General features: G+C 52.0%; 1 protein-coding gene across 7 annotated transcripts in view; it reads left to right on the plus strand.

Moving 5' to 3' along the window:
• TANC2 (tetratricopeptide repeat, ankyrin repeat and coiled-coil containing 2) overlaps positions 1 to 9,321 on the plus strand; it is a 228,425-nt gene extending 219,104 nt beyond the window's left edge. For all 7 annotated transcript variants that reach the window (XM_027664736.1, XM_027664738.1, XM_027664737.1 and 4 more), the window contains 4 exons: positions 791 to 882; positions 2,343 to 2,489; positions 4,392 to 4,492; positions 6,424 to 9,321. In XM_027664736.1, the coding sequence (XP_027520537.1) occupies positions 791 to 882; positions 2,343 to 2,489; positions 4,392 to 4,492; positions 6,424 to 8,374 (2,291 nt within the window). In that variant the 3' untranslated portion in view covers positions 8,375 to 9,321. The remainder of the gene's footprint in view (positions 1 to 790; positions 883 to 2,342; positions 2,490 to 4,391; positions 4,493 to 6,423) is intronic.
• Positions 9,322 to 15,106: the final 5,785 nt, after the last annotated feature.

Genomic DNA, 15,106 nt, shown 5'->3' on the forward strand with positions numbered 1-15,106 from the left:
TCTTTTAATTTACCTCACCTTCAAATAATTTTTTTAATGACTGTTGCAGAGAATAACTTGAACTCAAAAACTAACCTCCTTCCCCCAAAACGTACTGAATATACTTATAGAATATTGTTGACTTATTCTTCACCCCCACTAATGAGTTGTCCCCAAATTTTTGCCACCCCTTCCCTCACAGTATTAGTGCTTGAGATCAGAGCTGGCTCTGCAGGGTGGGCCCTGTGCAGAGGCAGAGTGTCCCCAGCCCCACGACGCCCTCGGCACCAGCAGCACTTAGACAGGACCTTCCCTTTGTCGTATTTTCTGCCTTAATGGATTTTCTACTCTAGTCTTTCACATCTTGTGAAGCTGGAAATCACAATCCACTTAACCACAAACCACCTATCGACAGCCGAACTGCAGATTTCCCCAGTACACTTGCAGAGATTTTAATTTAGAAATACTTTTATGTAACCACTCTGATTTTTCCTTTTAAATACGGTTTGTTTCCCCCATCCCAGCCAGTTCCACATTCAGCACTGCCCTCTTGTGGAAACGGCTCCATCCTTTCCCAGACCACTGGGATTGGCTTTAATGACTGCAAAGAAAAACCAGTGCAGTGGGGATGACATTAATTTAAGTGCCAGAGGAATTATCAGCTCAATCATTTGGAGCACTCTACCCTTTGACCATGCCAAGTTGTTCTCTCCAGCAGAAATTCCCACCCCAGGGTATTTTTTCCACCCAGCTTCCTACCACCCTTGCATTGTATGAGTTCTTTACCCATCATGCATCCTGTACACTACAGGTCCAGCAACATGGGCGATGGCAACCTCCAAACCTGACATCATGATCATCCTGTTGAGCAAGCTGATGGAGGAGGGAGACATGTTTTATAAGGTAAGGAGAGTGGGTTTGAGAAAAGGCAACAGATGCAGTTTGCAGCATCTCTTGGTGGGAGGTTTGGGCTGCGTTGGGTCAGTGGTTGGGCTTCTCCAAACCATGGTTCTAATGCTGCCTCCTTAACCTGTGGCAGGTCAAAGCATTTCTGGTGTTCCAAACCATTTGGTTTTGGTTAGTGGGGTTGGGGAAGGGGGGATTGATTGCCCAGATCTGTAACAAAGCTGAAGCAAAGCCAAGTCGCTCTGGATTTGAGCCAGCACCTCGTCTCCTCTTTGAAAGCACCAGAACCCAAGTGTTTGTTGGGAGTGCTGCTGCCATGGCATCAGATCTGGCAACCTTGTCCTTACCTGGTGGGCTCACTGCTGGGGAACGGGGCAACGAGATAGGATATCCCAGAAAAAGTGCTGGAAGAAACTTTTTGCAATGAAGGCAGATTGTCAGGACACAACTGGCTTTGTTGTGTCCTGTAGCCCGTGGGAGACATTCCACTGCTACAGTAGAGTGTCTTTTTTGCTCTCTGTTTATTTTAAGCCAATCTTAAAAACCTGGAGATTTGCACACACACAGAAAATGTGCAAGTACAACAATGATTCACTGTGAGGCTCTAAGGGTGAAGCAGAAAATATGCAAAGCTGGCATTGTAACAGGAGTTATCTGCCAGAGATACCCGATACAGCTGAGAAACCTGAGTCTACAAGTTTTTAAAACTCACTATTCATAGCTGCAAAATTTATGTCTGGGTCATCAGGAACGGCTTGTGTCCTAGATCCCATCCTGCCCTCTTTCTCTCACCCTGGCTCTGTGGCTGCCCCCCTCCAGGGCTCACATCATCCCATCCCAAAATTAGGTACCCAAAATAGCAAAGATGAGTCACCTTTGAAGGTGACTGTTGCGTCCCAATAACTATAAAAGGAACCCAGTTACCAGACTTAGATGGAGACACCTGATTTTTAGATGTCTAAATTCAGGGAGGTGGATCTCAACCTGTTTGTCCAAGTTCAGAGCCACGTTGGTGCTGTAACATTTATCTTTGCTGTTGCAGAGGCTTCTCTGAGCCCCAGAGCTCCACCCAAAGTCCCACAATTCCTATTCCTTACTATTAAACTTTGGGTGGAGGGTGTTCTCCAGGAATGGGTAGCTGATCACCCAGCCCAAAAGACCATCCAGCCAAGAAGCAGATGGAGTTGTATCGAGCTAACACCAGTTCTGCCGTGTTTCCTGCTGTAGTGTGACAGCTCTGTACCAAGTGGGAGATCTCAACTTGCACGAGGCATCTGCCTTTCCAGCTCAGATGTTCCCTTGATCAAATGTTCTGGCTTTCCTTTCTAGAAAAGAGCTAAATAGTGAAGTTGTGTTTCCTTAACCACCTAAAACATTCCTGGGGCTGGCGAGTGAGTTCTCTGCGGGGAAGCAAACTCAACCCAAGGGTGTGTTTTGACATGTTTTCCTTCTAATAGAAAGGTAAAGTGAAAGAGGCTGCCCAGCGCTACCAGTACGCCCTGAAAAAGTTCCCCAGGGAAGGGTTTGGAGAAGACCTGAAAACCTTCCGTGAACTGAAGGTGTCACTGCTCCTCAACCTCTCCCGGTGTCGAAGGAAAATGAACGTGAGTCCCCCCTCTTTTCATGGCCTTAAACCCAACTTGCCACCTTTGTGCCCCTGCAGAGACATGTCCATCCCTGACCGTGCTCTGACCTCTCAGATCTCTCCTCTGTCCAACCTGGTTTGTCCTTCATGGGGCACTGACATTTTATGATTCAAAAGCAGTAATGATTCAATATTCATTTCAGGTGATTAAAAATTCATTGCTATGTTTATAGCTCTTTGAATATTTTATTGCTCCCTTTTGATGATGATGTTCACGTCGTCACATGGGGGTGGGTGGAGGCATTTTCCAGCTTTCTGGGGCAGCGGTGAGGAGGAGCCAGGAGATGTGCTCCTTTGAATACTAATTAATTTCAAATGAAGCAGCATATGCTTAGGGGGTTTGCACTTCCCCAGGGCAGTGACTCATCCAGAAACACCCCCACAGGCTCCCTCTCCTCCCAGAACTGCCAGATCCCTGTCACTCTCCCCTTTCCCATCTGGCAGCATCCAGACCAGCTCGTGCAGATTCCTGTTCTGCCAGCAGACAAGTGCCACCTCCCCTGGCTTGGCGTGCAGGGGCTTTCACCTCCACAAATTAAAGTCCCCTTAAACTCAAAAAGTGACATCTCTGCCGAGGCCATGAGCCAGCAAAGGTTACACTGGAGGGGAAGTGACACCTTCATTTCTTTAAGATGTGAGGGAGAAGGATGGAAAGCAATGGGAGTAAAATCTTAGTGCTGGGGAACAAACACAGTTTGGAGAAGAAGTGTGAAACTTGACTTTAAACCAGCCAACTCACAGCTCAGCAACTCCAGCTCTTGTCCTGTGCTTTAAGGACAAGATTTTTGATTTATCCTTAACTGGAGAATGTGAGGTTTTGGGCGAGAAAAGTTCAGAGGCTTTTAATTGCTTCTGCAGTTTTTGCACCTGTAGAAGAGACCATAAAAATACCTGCCTTGACTACCTTCCCAGTTGAGTCTGTTGGGCAATATCTCCTCAGTAACTGCTACTGAAGGTACAAATAGAATATGAGCGTCCCCAGGCAGGGCATCCCCATAGCAAGAGTTGGTTTCCCATGGTTTTGAACAAATCAGGAGCAGCACTGTTCCTTTCTCCCAGAGCTGCTCAGGTCAGCAGTCCAAAGCTTAGCTGTGGAATGGAATCCTCTCCACAGGGAAAAGTTCTCCTTCACAAATGCTGAGCTTCAACTAAGCTGAGCTTAGTGGGACATGAAGCATTTGGGACAAGGCAAGGGAGGACAGCAGCAAGGGCTGAACCAGAGCTGACAGTCTGGTCTCATGGCACTGCCACTGGAAAGCACCCAGAGCAGTCCCATCCCACACTGTCTGCTCCCAAAATATCCTCCCAGGTGAGGTGTAGGGGAGAAGTGAGGAACAGTGGGACAGGTGGCACTGATAGGGGACCTTTGCCAGACAGGTCACTGAGATATCACAGTCCTTCACAGGCAGCTTTCGTCAGCCCCTTGAAGAATGTCAGTGTGGTGCAGAGAGGGAGGGGGAGGGCGTGGGAAAGGTTTCCTGTGGCTTTCAACTATGGAAAAAAATCCTTCATGAGATAACATTCCAGCCTCTGCAAGACCAGATGTTTCCTCAAGACTGTAGGTTGTTGGAGAGGGATCTGCATGCACTTGTTGAGGATACAATGAGAACAGAACCAGTGGCACTCTGGCCTCTGGAGGTGATGACAGCAAGGGTATTACCAGAGATTTTTTTGGACATGCCATCATAACTCTCTGGCTGTAAATGATGTTGAACCCATGTGAAACATTCCAGTACCATCAAGTTTTCTGTGCTATGTGCAAAAAAAAAATCCATATTAAGTTTGTTTTCTTCCCAAGCTGTATATATTTTTATTTCTATATCTGTTCAGTCACTGACCTGCACACCTATTGTAATGGCAGGATTTTGGGATGGCGGAGGAGTTTGCCACTAAAGCTCTGGAGCTGAAACCGAAGTCTTACGAAGCTTACTATGCAAGAGCAAGGGCCAAACGCAGCAGCAGGTGAGGGGGGACAGAGAGGAAGGTGTGAGGGGCTGGTCTTTGCAAGCCTGGCCACCCCAGCATGGGCACCCACCCTGCAAAGCCATGCAGTGCCCCCATGGGAAGAAATGGCCAAGGAATGTTGATTAGTGAGATTACAAAGTTCTCAAACTCCAGAGTAACCCCCTCCCTCAACTGGTGAACTCTGAATGGAAGTGTTTTGAGAGGTTTGTCTTAGTGGAACTCTGTCTGGACATCTTACGACACTGGAAACCTGGACACCAGAGTGGGGTGTTCTTTTTCAGAGTACACTTTAGCTCAACCACAACTTGGACTTGAAGCAAGATATGACTCATGGCCTGTGTTGTGCAAGAGGGCAGACTCATTCCTCGTGGTGGTCCCCTCTGTGTCCTGCAGCCCTTCCTGCCAGGGCTGACCAGCTGTGCAGTGGCTCCAGGCAGGCGCTAGACAAGGGAGCGTCCAGACAGAGCTGTGCTCAGAGCACTGCAGCCAGCTCCTGGAGAGCTGCAGCCCTGGGATCCCCCTTGTCCAGCTCTCTGAAGGCTAAAACATGTGAGATTAGGTTAATTTGCCGTTCCTAAATGAGCAGAGGGGCTGCTTGGGAGTCCTGTTCTCAAGGGCTGGGCACGCTGTCGTTTCATCTCAGTTTAAACGGCAGCCGAAAGGCCTCACGTGGCAGTGCAGGGAGTGTGTGAGCCCACCTGTGCAAACATCCCAGCTCAGCAGACACCGTCATTTGACCTTCCATGCTGGAGGCAAGTGTGGAACAGAGCTCCTGGCCCAGCTGGTGCAGTGCACCAAGTCCTGATGTGACCTTCTGTTCCACAGAGGAGCCCTGTGAGCTGAGCCACATGCACCTCATGCCTTTCCTTTAATGGTTTCCCAAACTCCATTGTTCCCAAAACACTTGCAAAGGACCTTAAGACCCATGTTCCTCTCCAGATGATAACAGCCCCCCACATATATCAGCGTCCTTTTGTCCCCCGGTCTCTCCAGCAGAAAATGTCACCACTTTGGCTTTGCTTCTCCCTGTCCCAGTCTGTGCCCAGCAGCACCTCTGGGGTCACACAGCCTGGAGAGGAGGAGACTTTTCCTTCCTCCTCTTGTTCTTCAATGGCTTGTGCAAAAGATTAGGCTGGTGTTGAGGAGTTGCTGGGGGGTTTATTACTGGTGGGGGAGTTTTCCCCCATCTGGGTGGGTTTTCCCAGATGACAGTCATGTTCAAACACATGGGTCTGCTCCAAAGCAAACAGTGTCCCTGTAAATAACCCCCTTCCCAAGCTCCCACCTCCCTGTTGCACCTCCCAGGCTGGCCTTTCCCCCACAAAGGCTTCCCCAGGCAGCTCACAGCCTCCGTTGCTCGATTCCTTCGTTCCAAGGGAGTTGGACAAATTCATTGCAAAATTGGAGAGACAAGCCATGCCCAGAGCGCTGACCCGTGGGAGCCCCTGAGCTCTGGAGCCAGCCCTGACGCTGTGTGGTCTTGGCATCAGGCAGAAGTTGGATTTTCACTGGCATAAGTGGTTGCAGCTCTGTCAGAGCTTGTTTACAGCAGTGCTGAGCTGAGGTCGTGGTGAGTGATGTGTTGGTGTCCCCTTTGCTCACGCTGAGGTGAAGCTCAGGGAGGTGCTGAGGGCAGTAATTAATTAATCCTAACGCACACCAGAGAGTACAGGCATGTTTGCTAGGCTGGGTTGTGCCATCTCAGGACTGCGTTCCCCTCTTCTCCAGTATTTTCCTTCAGTTTGGATAAACTAAATCCAAGGGAGGCCCATAAGGCAGAGTGTGAGAGGCACAGCGAGCAGTAGCAATGACAAACATCTCCCTCAGTAACACAGACGAGCCACTTACCCTCCTCTGGAGCCTCTGGAAACGGCTCCATTCCAATCCAGAGTAACTTCAGTTCTCATTTCTGTCCCTTTGTCGAGCAGGCAGTTTTCAGCAGCCCTGGAGGACCTGAACGAGGCCATCAAGCTGTGTCCCAACAACCGCGAGATCCAGCGGCTGCTGCTGCGGGTGGAGGAGGAGTGCAGGCAGGTGCAGCAGCAGCAGCAGCAGCCGCCGCCGCTCCCGGCAGAGCCGGAACCCGAAGCCCAGCACGAAGAGCTGTACTCTGTGCAGGATATCTTCGAGGAGGAGTACCTCGAGCAGGACGTAGAAAATGTTTCCATTGGCCTGCAGACAGAGTCCAGGCCAAACCAAGGGCTGCCCATCATCCAGAGCCCACCCCCGTCCCCCGCTCACAGGGACTCGGCCTATATCTCCGGCTCACCTCTTGGCTCTCATCAGGTCTTTGATTTCAGGTCCAACAGCTCCGTGGGGTCTCCAACCAGGCAGGGCTACCAGTCCACGTCTCCCGCTCTGTCTCCGACGCACCAAAACTCACATTACAGGCCCAGTCCTCCACACACGTCCCCGGCTCACCAGGGCTCCACGTACCGCTTCAGCCCCCCTCCCGTCGGAAGCCAAGGGAAGGAATATCAGAGCCCGCCGCCGTCTCCTCTTCGCAGAGGCCCCCAGTACCGCGCCAGCCCCCCTGCAGAGAGCATGAGCGTCTACAGGTCACAGTCGGGCTCCCCGGTGCGTTACCAGCAGGAGCCCAGCGGGGTCACCCAGCTCCCCGGCAGACCCAAGTCTCCGCTCTCCAAGATGACACAGAGATCCTTCCAGATGCCCCAGCTCCCCGTGGCTGTGCCCCAGCAGGGGCTGAGGCTGCAGCCAGCCAAGGCACAGATAGTGAGGAGCAACCAGCCCAGCTCCGCCGTCCACTCCAGCACTGTCATCCCAACCGGGGCATACAGCCAGGTTGCCCACTCGATGGCCAGCAAGTACCAGTCGTCGTCGGGGGACATGGGGGTCAACCAGAGCAGGCTGGTCTACCAGGGCTCCATCGGGGGCATCGTGGGCGACAGCAGGCCCGTGCAGCACGTGCAGGCGAGCCTCAGTGCCGGGGCCATCTGTCAGCACGGAGGGCTGGCCAAGGAAGACCTTCCCCAGAGACCGTCCTCGGCGTACAGAGGGGGGATGAGGTACAGCCAGACACCTCAGATCGGGCGGAGCCAGTCCGCTTCCTACTATCCCGTATGTCACTCCAAGCTCGACCTGGAGCGTTCTCCCCTCCCCGCCAACCAGCTGGGCTCTCCGGATGTGTCTCATCTCATAAGAAGGCCCATCTCAGTTAATCCCAGCGAAATCAAGCCTCACCCGCCGACTCCCAGGCCGCTGCTGCACTCTCAGAGCGTGGGCCTGCGCTTCTCCCCTTCCAGCAATAGCATCTCCTCCACCTCCAACCTGACTCCCAACTTCCGCCCTTCTGCCTCGATTCAGCAAATGGAGATTCCCCTCAAGCCGGCCTACGACAGATCGTGCGACGAGCTCTCTCCGGTGTCCCCCACGCAGGGGGGTTATCCCAGCGAGCCGGCCCGCTCCCGGACCACGCCCTTCATGGGAATCATAGATAAAACCGCTCGGACTCAGCAGTACCCCCACCTCCATCAGCAGAACCGGACCTGGGCCGTGTCGTCAGTGGACACTGTCATTAGTCCCACGTCTCCTGGCAATCTGCCCCAGCCGGAATCCTTTAGCCCGCCCTCTTCAATCAGCAACATTGCCTTTTATAACAAAACCAACAATGCACAGAATGGCCATTTGCTAGAGGAAGACTATTACAGCCCCCATGGGATGCTGGCCAATGGGTCCCGGGGAGACCTCCTGGAGAGAGTCACCCAAGCCTCCTCGTACCCCGACGTCAAGGTGGCAAGGACGCTGCCCGTGGCGCAGGCCTACCAGGATAACCTGTACAGGCAGCTCTCCAGGGACTCCAGGCAAGGGCAGACGTCCCCAATCAAACCAAAGAGACCATTTGTGGAGTCTAATGTGTAAAAGACGCTTGTTGGAGTAAGACCCTCATGTTTTCAGCACACACTTCCAAGCTTGATTTCCATGCATATTATTATTATTATTATTAATTATTATTATTATTATTATTATTATTATTTTTATTTCCCTCTGGTAGCTACATGACCAAGTTTCTCCGGTACTTTGTGTGGTGGTCAGACAGCCATGCACGTGCTCCAGCCCTTTCGTTCCCCAGCTGACTGTGAAGCCAACATCAGCCGAGCCAGTATCGTTTGCCCAATTCCAGCAAAGTTCCAACCAGGATATCTTAGTCCGTGGTGCGGGGTGGCCCAGAGATATCCCTACGCAGCGGGAGGTAACCAGCTCTTTTTCTAGAGACAATTGCCTTCGATTTAAATTGGTTTCTTTTGTCTCGATGAGCTCTTACTCAATTCTGATGGGAATTCCTAGGGATCACAGGAGCCTTCCCAAGGCTTGATCTGCGGGTCCCCGTGCCAGCCAGGTCATTTGGCTCTTTGCCCCAAAGAGCAAATTACCCTCAGCGGGCGAGGCCTGAGGGTGATGTGATGTAACACCAGTAGCTATGCACAACACCCATCCTGATTCCTCTGGTTTCCAGCATTTTAATCCCAGTTGGATTCCTTCCTTCTTGAACCGTGTCGTCGGTGGTGGGGTGGGGATCACTTTGCTGCTTTCCAAGTACCTGCCAGGTGCCCCTACACTGATTTCGTTGCTCTGGGACGTTTTACAAGCATTGAGGGCTTAAGGTTGGCCCTTTCTTTACGTGTTTTAATCAGCCAAGGGAATTGGCCAGGAACCTGTTTTGTGTGAACCGGGATTGCACCAACTTCCTCACACCACTGGCAAACTGCACCTCACATGCAGCATTTGCACCGGGGAGGGTCAGTGCTGGGGCCTTCATTTGTGGGGGGGGAATTTATCACTTGAGAGGAAAAACAAAAATCTGACTTAAAAAATTTTTAGGGTTTTTTTTTTTTATGATGAGGATGCAGAACATTGGCACGGTAGGTCCCAAAAGAGAAAGGCTCCTTCTGCAATCCCAGCCCTGCAGCATCCCTTCCCTCCAGCTCTCTCCCACCAGGGAGCCAGGGCTGTAGCAAGGGCTGCACCTCTCTAAGATCCCTTCCCAAAATCCTGGAAAGCAATGCTGTGTTCCAGAGCTGTACATGGCAGAGACCATGTTTTGCTTTTTGAGGAGCTGTAGTTAAAAGACACCTATTTATAATTTATTTATGTTACCTATTTCAGGGTATTTTTCATTTTGGGTTTTTTTTTCCTCTTGTTTCTGGGGTTTTAACCAAATGCGAGTCACATCAAGACGACGTGAAAAGCAGGGGCCGGTTCCAAGATCCTTTTTATAGGATTTTCAATAAGTTTTCAATTATTCGCCGAAAATTTCTTTTGGGTTGTTGGGGGGGGGGGGGTAAGAACTTCCTTTACCGATTCCCTTATTCCTGGTGGGAATTCCTCCGTTCCTGAGGGCGAAGGGTGGGATGCCGGGGAGGGGGAGAGCGATAACCCTGTAGCTTGTTTTAAAGCAAACTTAGTGCCTGTTGCCCGATGCCGAACCTCACTCATATCAACTCTTGGGAGCGATCTCAGTGCTGAGCAGGGGGAGCGATACCTTCCGGGGTCTCCAAAGGGCTAAATGTGAATCGATTGCAAGACTTCTTGAACCAAATCACGGGCTCCAACCTTGGCTGGTGTCAGTGAGCACATCCCAGCGCCACTTCACTGCAGCTGCAGCCAATTCCCACCAGCTCGGGACTGGGTCCGAAACTCCTTAAGCAAACCCTGGCTTCGTTGGGGCTTTTTGTTTTCTTCCCTGTGTGGGGCTCAGCATATCTTGTTGCTGTTTTGTTGCCTAATTTGCTCAGAGCGAGCTGGGACGTGTAAACCTTGGGGGGTGATGGAGGCTTGTGTCTCATAGACACATGGAGAGCATTCAGGGGAGTGTTTCCTCGATGAGTCTTGGCCATTTTGAGCTCTTTGGTCTTTGTCTGAGCCGGTATTTGGATTGAGGTTGGTGTTTTCTTCCTTGAAGTGCGACCCAGTGCTGACTCTTTGCTTTACCACAGGGTAAAGCAGGGGCCAGACTGGGACCCCCTCAGTGGGGCGAGTCCCCCACGGCCGTGGGGACACCCAGCTCCGTGCCCTGTTTCTCTCCTTGCAAAGGGGGTGCGATGGTTTTCTTTCTCCCTCTGTTTTTTGAAGCAGCACGTTCTGCTTTGTAAGGAACGGCCGATTTCTCCTCCGCAACCCACGGCCGGCACACGTATCCAGCGTCTGGAGCTGCACCAGTCGCTTTGCTCAGCACCTCTTGTCCTCCAGCTTTCTGCCCGAGTGGCTTCCTACCTTTAGTTGCTTCTTTGAAAGGAAAAAGTAACCAAATTGAGCCCCATCCCTGGTGTTTCCGGCCGAGCGAGGCGCGCTGCGGCCCCGCTCCGGTTCTCCCCGCTGAGATGCCAACGGGACGGTCCGAGAGCAGCGATGGGAGAACTGCCCGTGCTTTGCTTTTGCTGCTCACTGCCTCGTGCTCCCAGTCCTGTCCTTCAGAATGTCCCCTCACAGCACTTCTGTGTGTAACTTTCGGGCTTATGAAGATGTTTCAAGGGAAGATGAAAACAGCTCACACTTTTCAACACGAGCACCAAGCTGAAGAAGGCTTAAAACACTGCGGCGTGCAGGTTTTTTCACAATTCCACGTGTTACATTTTTCACAGAATTCTTGCACTAATGGTTTTCCATCTGTTCTCTCTGTAAATGGGTGCACTTTACTGTTTGAATTTGTTACTATGATAAATACTGGATATTTAAGCGTGAGTAGTGTCTTCATTAGAAAAATAGCAAAACAGCTCTTGTCTCTTAGTGTATTTTTCAAAAAAAGAAAGGAGAAAAAAAGAAAAGAAACGAAGCAATGAATCATAACATTTATAGCACAAGAACTGACTCCTGTATATAAGCATCAACAGATTGAGTAATTTTTGAATACAAAATTATTTGCAGCGGTTTTAAAGCACTTCCCCAGCAATTCCCGTAGGGACAGTCGAGGCAGGATGGCTGCTGTGGTCGCCGGGTGGGTAAAGGAGCACATCTCTCCCTGGAAAAGCTGTTCTTACACACTCCCCTGTGTCTTCAGTCATGATTTGGGCTTGGCAGGAGGAGAAGCAGGTCGTTCTGTGTGGTGTTGCCATGGTCCTGTTGCACTCGGGGGAGCACGAGGTCGGATCTCACCTGAGGGCCTTTCATCCTCTACTCTTAGATCCAGGTCTGACGGGCCCGGGCTGCATTGTGGGATCACATCCAGAGTTTCAGACATGGTGCTGTCCTGTCTGTCCATGCTACATATTCAATTACTCTTTGGGTAATTAAGATGCAGGACAATGCTGCCAGCTGGTGCCTCCATCCCCTCCTGGCTTCAGTGGCACGGCTGGCGAGCCCCTTCTTCAAGTGAGCGCAGGATTCTTGGATGCACCGAGTAAAGGAGGTTCTTGATGACACTGAAACTCCGGGTTCAGTTCTTGGGGTGCACGGGGAAGGCAATGCCAAAGGTGATGCTGGGATTGACCCCTTTCTTCAGCCAACCTTCCCACCAGGTGTCTCATCCTCACCTGTGGTTGCTCCAAGAGCCAAGTGTGCCTCTGCAGAGCTGGAATCATCTCTCCCACCATTAAGTGTGGGTGTCTGTCCCATCTCTCAGTGGGGATTCATCAACTCTTGCTTTGTCTCCCAGGTCAGGAGGATGCTGTGGTCCCAGGGGAGGGGACACCCACCTGGTGTGGTGGGGGGCTCTGCAGGGTCCCCCCAGCCAGGCTGGGAGTGGCAGTGGAGAGCTTTGAACACAGTCTTGAGTGGGCACTGAAGTGCTTAGGAAAGGGAGGGTTTTACAGACAGATCCTTTGGGATCCATCTCCAAAGAAGGCACAGCCTGAGCTGCCTTCTCTGTGTCGCTGCTGGGGGGGCTGTGCCGGCTCCGACAACCTGAGGCGTGTGTCTGTCCGTCTGTCTGTCCGTCTGCTGTGGCACTGGTGCCCAGCTGGGGCTGTTCGAGCACTGAACTTTTTGGTTATTTTTCTTTGACTTGGCTGTGAGGGAGCCACGTGGCTGGTGTGAACACGGGAGTGTGAATCTGCCAGACACCGGAGCCACGCTGGGATCGGGTCTGGAAGCAGGGTGGCAACTAAACCGGGAGCAATTCAGTCCCCTTCACAAAGGTTGCTGTATATTCAGGGTTACCCAGGAGAAGTTTAGCTTAAAACCGAAGTGCCAGCTCCGCCTTATCTAGAGAACCAAGCAAGCCGTCGTGCCTGCTCGTCCTCCACCTTCCTCGCCCGGGGGGGGCCCGTGGTGAGCTGTCGGGAGCTCCTTGGTGGTTGTACTTTGCTTTAGTCTTGGGAATTCAAGATAACTCTTCTACCAGGATATCAGTGTCTAACCAAGGGCTTAGGGGAAGAGCTGCTGTACCCGCTGGGACCTCTGTGGATCAATGCCTTCGCCCCGCACAGTCCGGCGGGGGTGTGTGTTGGACACAAAGCACAATGGTTTGAAAGTGAATCTGCGTTTTTTTTTTCAGCTTTGTGTGAATAATTGCTGGATTTTCATTCAGTCAAACTCTTTTTTCTAATATATAAACCACTAAGGGCTCAATTCTTTAGCAAAGATGCGTTCGTGTCCAACTCCTGATGTACAGCTGGATCTCACCACCGCTGGGACAGACCGGCCCGAGAGGAGCACAGCGTCACCGGGGAAGCCAGCAGACCCCCAGCCCACCCGCCGTGTCCTTCCTCCTGCTCATTTTCCAGCTGTCACGGTACTGGGGAGTCAGCAGCCGGGTCCCATCCGACGGGATCGCATCCTGTGGTCCTGAAAACAGAGGGGCTGCTCTGCCAAAAGACTTTGTCCCTTCGGGTGACGCTGTCCGGGGACGGCGGTGGGGCGGGGAGGCGTCTCCTCCAGCGGGTCGGGGTCGGGATGGGGGGGTGGGAGAGCCTCGTGCCCAGGGAACTGGGTCACCACGGGTCTGCCTCGCTGTGCACTGACCAGCCAGGCACTGAGAGCAGCACTGTGTGCTACGTGCAGCCCCTTCTGTCGCGCCACCGCCAACCCAGAGACTCGTGTGGACTCTGCCAGCACTGCCGGGCTCACCCTGTCCAGCCTTTTCTTTGCCATAGTGTTGCATTCAGCGTTCAGTCCCCCTTCTGTCTTCACATCCGAGAGGATCTGAGTTGGGTACAAACACGTCCAGTACACCCGCCTTGTGCTTTGTACAATTCCCTGGTTGCCATCCTCCGAGACACTTGCTGGGAAGATCTTTAAGACACTTAAATTTTCCTTTAGCTTTTCTATAATTCTGATGTAAAGGACTTTCTCTCTGTACAGTATATTATCCAATGCATGTTCTGTTCTCTCTACTGATATATTGAACACCACACGGTTGTGATATTGTGCAGTGGGAAGAGCAGCCCCTGCCGACAGCAGAGGCCTTTGCCTCTCATCTCTAAGGAAAGAAGAAAACATATTTTTTCCTTTGCTGTATTTGCTTGAGCAGAGTTTTCTTGTCTGTACATGTGAGCTGTGAGATAGATGTGAAAAGTTCAAAAGAATGCATTCCCCCCCCCAATGTATACAGATTGTAATCTGTACAATGAAAACTGTATGTATGAAAAAATGTACTTATTTATAAATGGTTAACACTTGGAAATGGTGTCTGGGCTGCTGTTTTTCCCACACTGGGCTGAATGAAGGTGTGTTCTGATGCTTCTTGGTGTGGAAATGATGGTGCAAGGGTTGGGTCTGGCAGTCACTGCGTGGGGATGGGGACGGGGACCTGGCATCACCAGGAGCAGGAGGGGACAGCAGCGCTGTCAACAAAGGGCATATAATAATATAGGGGATAATAATTGTGATAAAATAGATGAGGGAACTCCATCAGAGAGTTTTCATCATCATAGAATCACAGAATGGTTTGTGTTGGAAGGGACCTTAAAGCCCATCCAGCTCAATGCCCCTGCCATGGGCAGGGACACCTTCCACCAGCCCAGGTTGCTCCAAGCCCCATCCAGCCTAGCCTTGGACACTTCCAGGGATCCAGGGGCAGCCACAGCTTCTCTGGGCAACCTGTGCCAGGGCCTCCCCACCCTCACAAGGTTTCTGGGTTAAGTTGGGAAAGCACAGCCTGGTGCTGTGGACACTGGAGCCCTGAGGGTCCCCTCACTTCATCCCTGCTGAGCCCAGGGCTCAGTTTTGCAGCCAAACACCCCTCACAGCTGTGCCCATCCAGCCTCCAGTGCCAGGCTGGGCTGGACACACCACGCTGGAAGGATGTGGCATATGGGGGCTGTGATGAGCAAAATCCCCCAGTTTGGGCTTTGCTTTGGAGCACTGGGATGTTGGAGCTTCACCCCCGCAGCTGCCTGTGCTGTAACCCAGAAGGGAGCTGCTTTCCGCAGAGATGAGCTCCCATCTCAGGGATGCACCTCCGTGTTGCAGTGGGTCTCCCCCTCTTCCACGGGCACATCAGTGCGTGGCCAGATCCTGGAGATGTCCCTAGGGGGTCGCTCATGCAGCCACCATTGAGCTCTGCAGCACCAGACAGGACAATCCCACTCCAAACTCCCACCCACCCACCTTCCCCAGCCCCTTGGGCGGCTCCTCTCCCAGCCACCCTCGGCATGTGGGAGCTCAGGGGTCCCCTGAAATGATGATCTGGGGGGGTACAGACAGGAGGAGGAGGGG

This window comes from Corapipo altera, unplaced genomic scaffold (assembly GCF_003945725.1).
Source record: "Corapipo altera isolate COAL_440 unplaced genomic scaffold, ASM394572v1 142, whole genome shotgun sequence".
Taxonomy (NCBI): Eukaryota; Metazoa; Chordata; class Aves; order Passeriformes; family Pipridae; genus Corapipo; species Corapipo altera.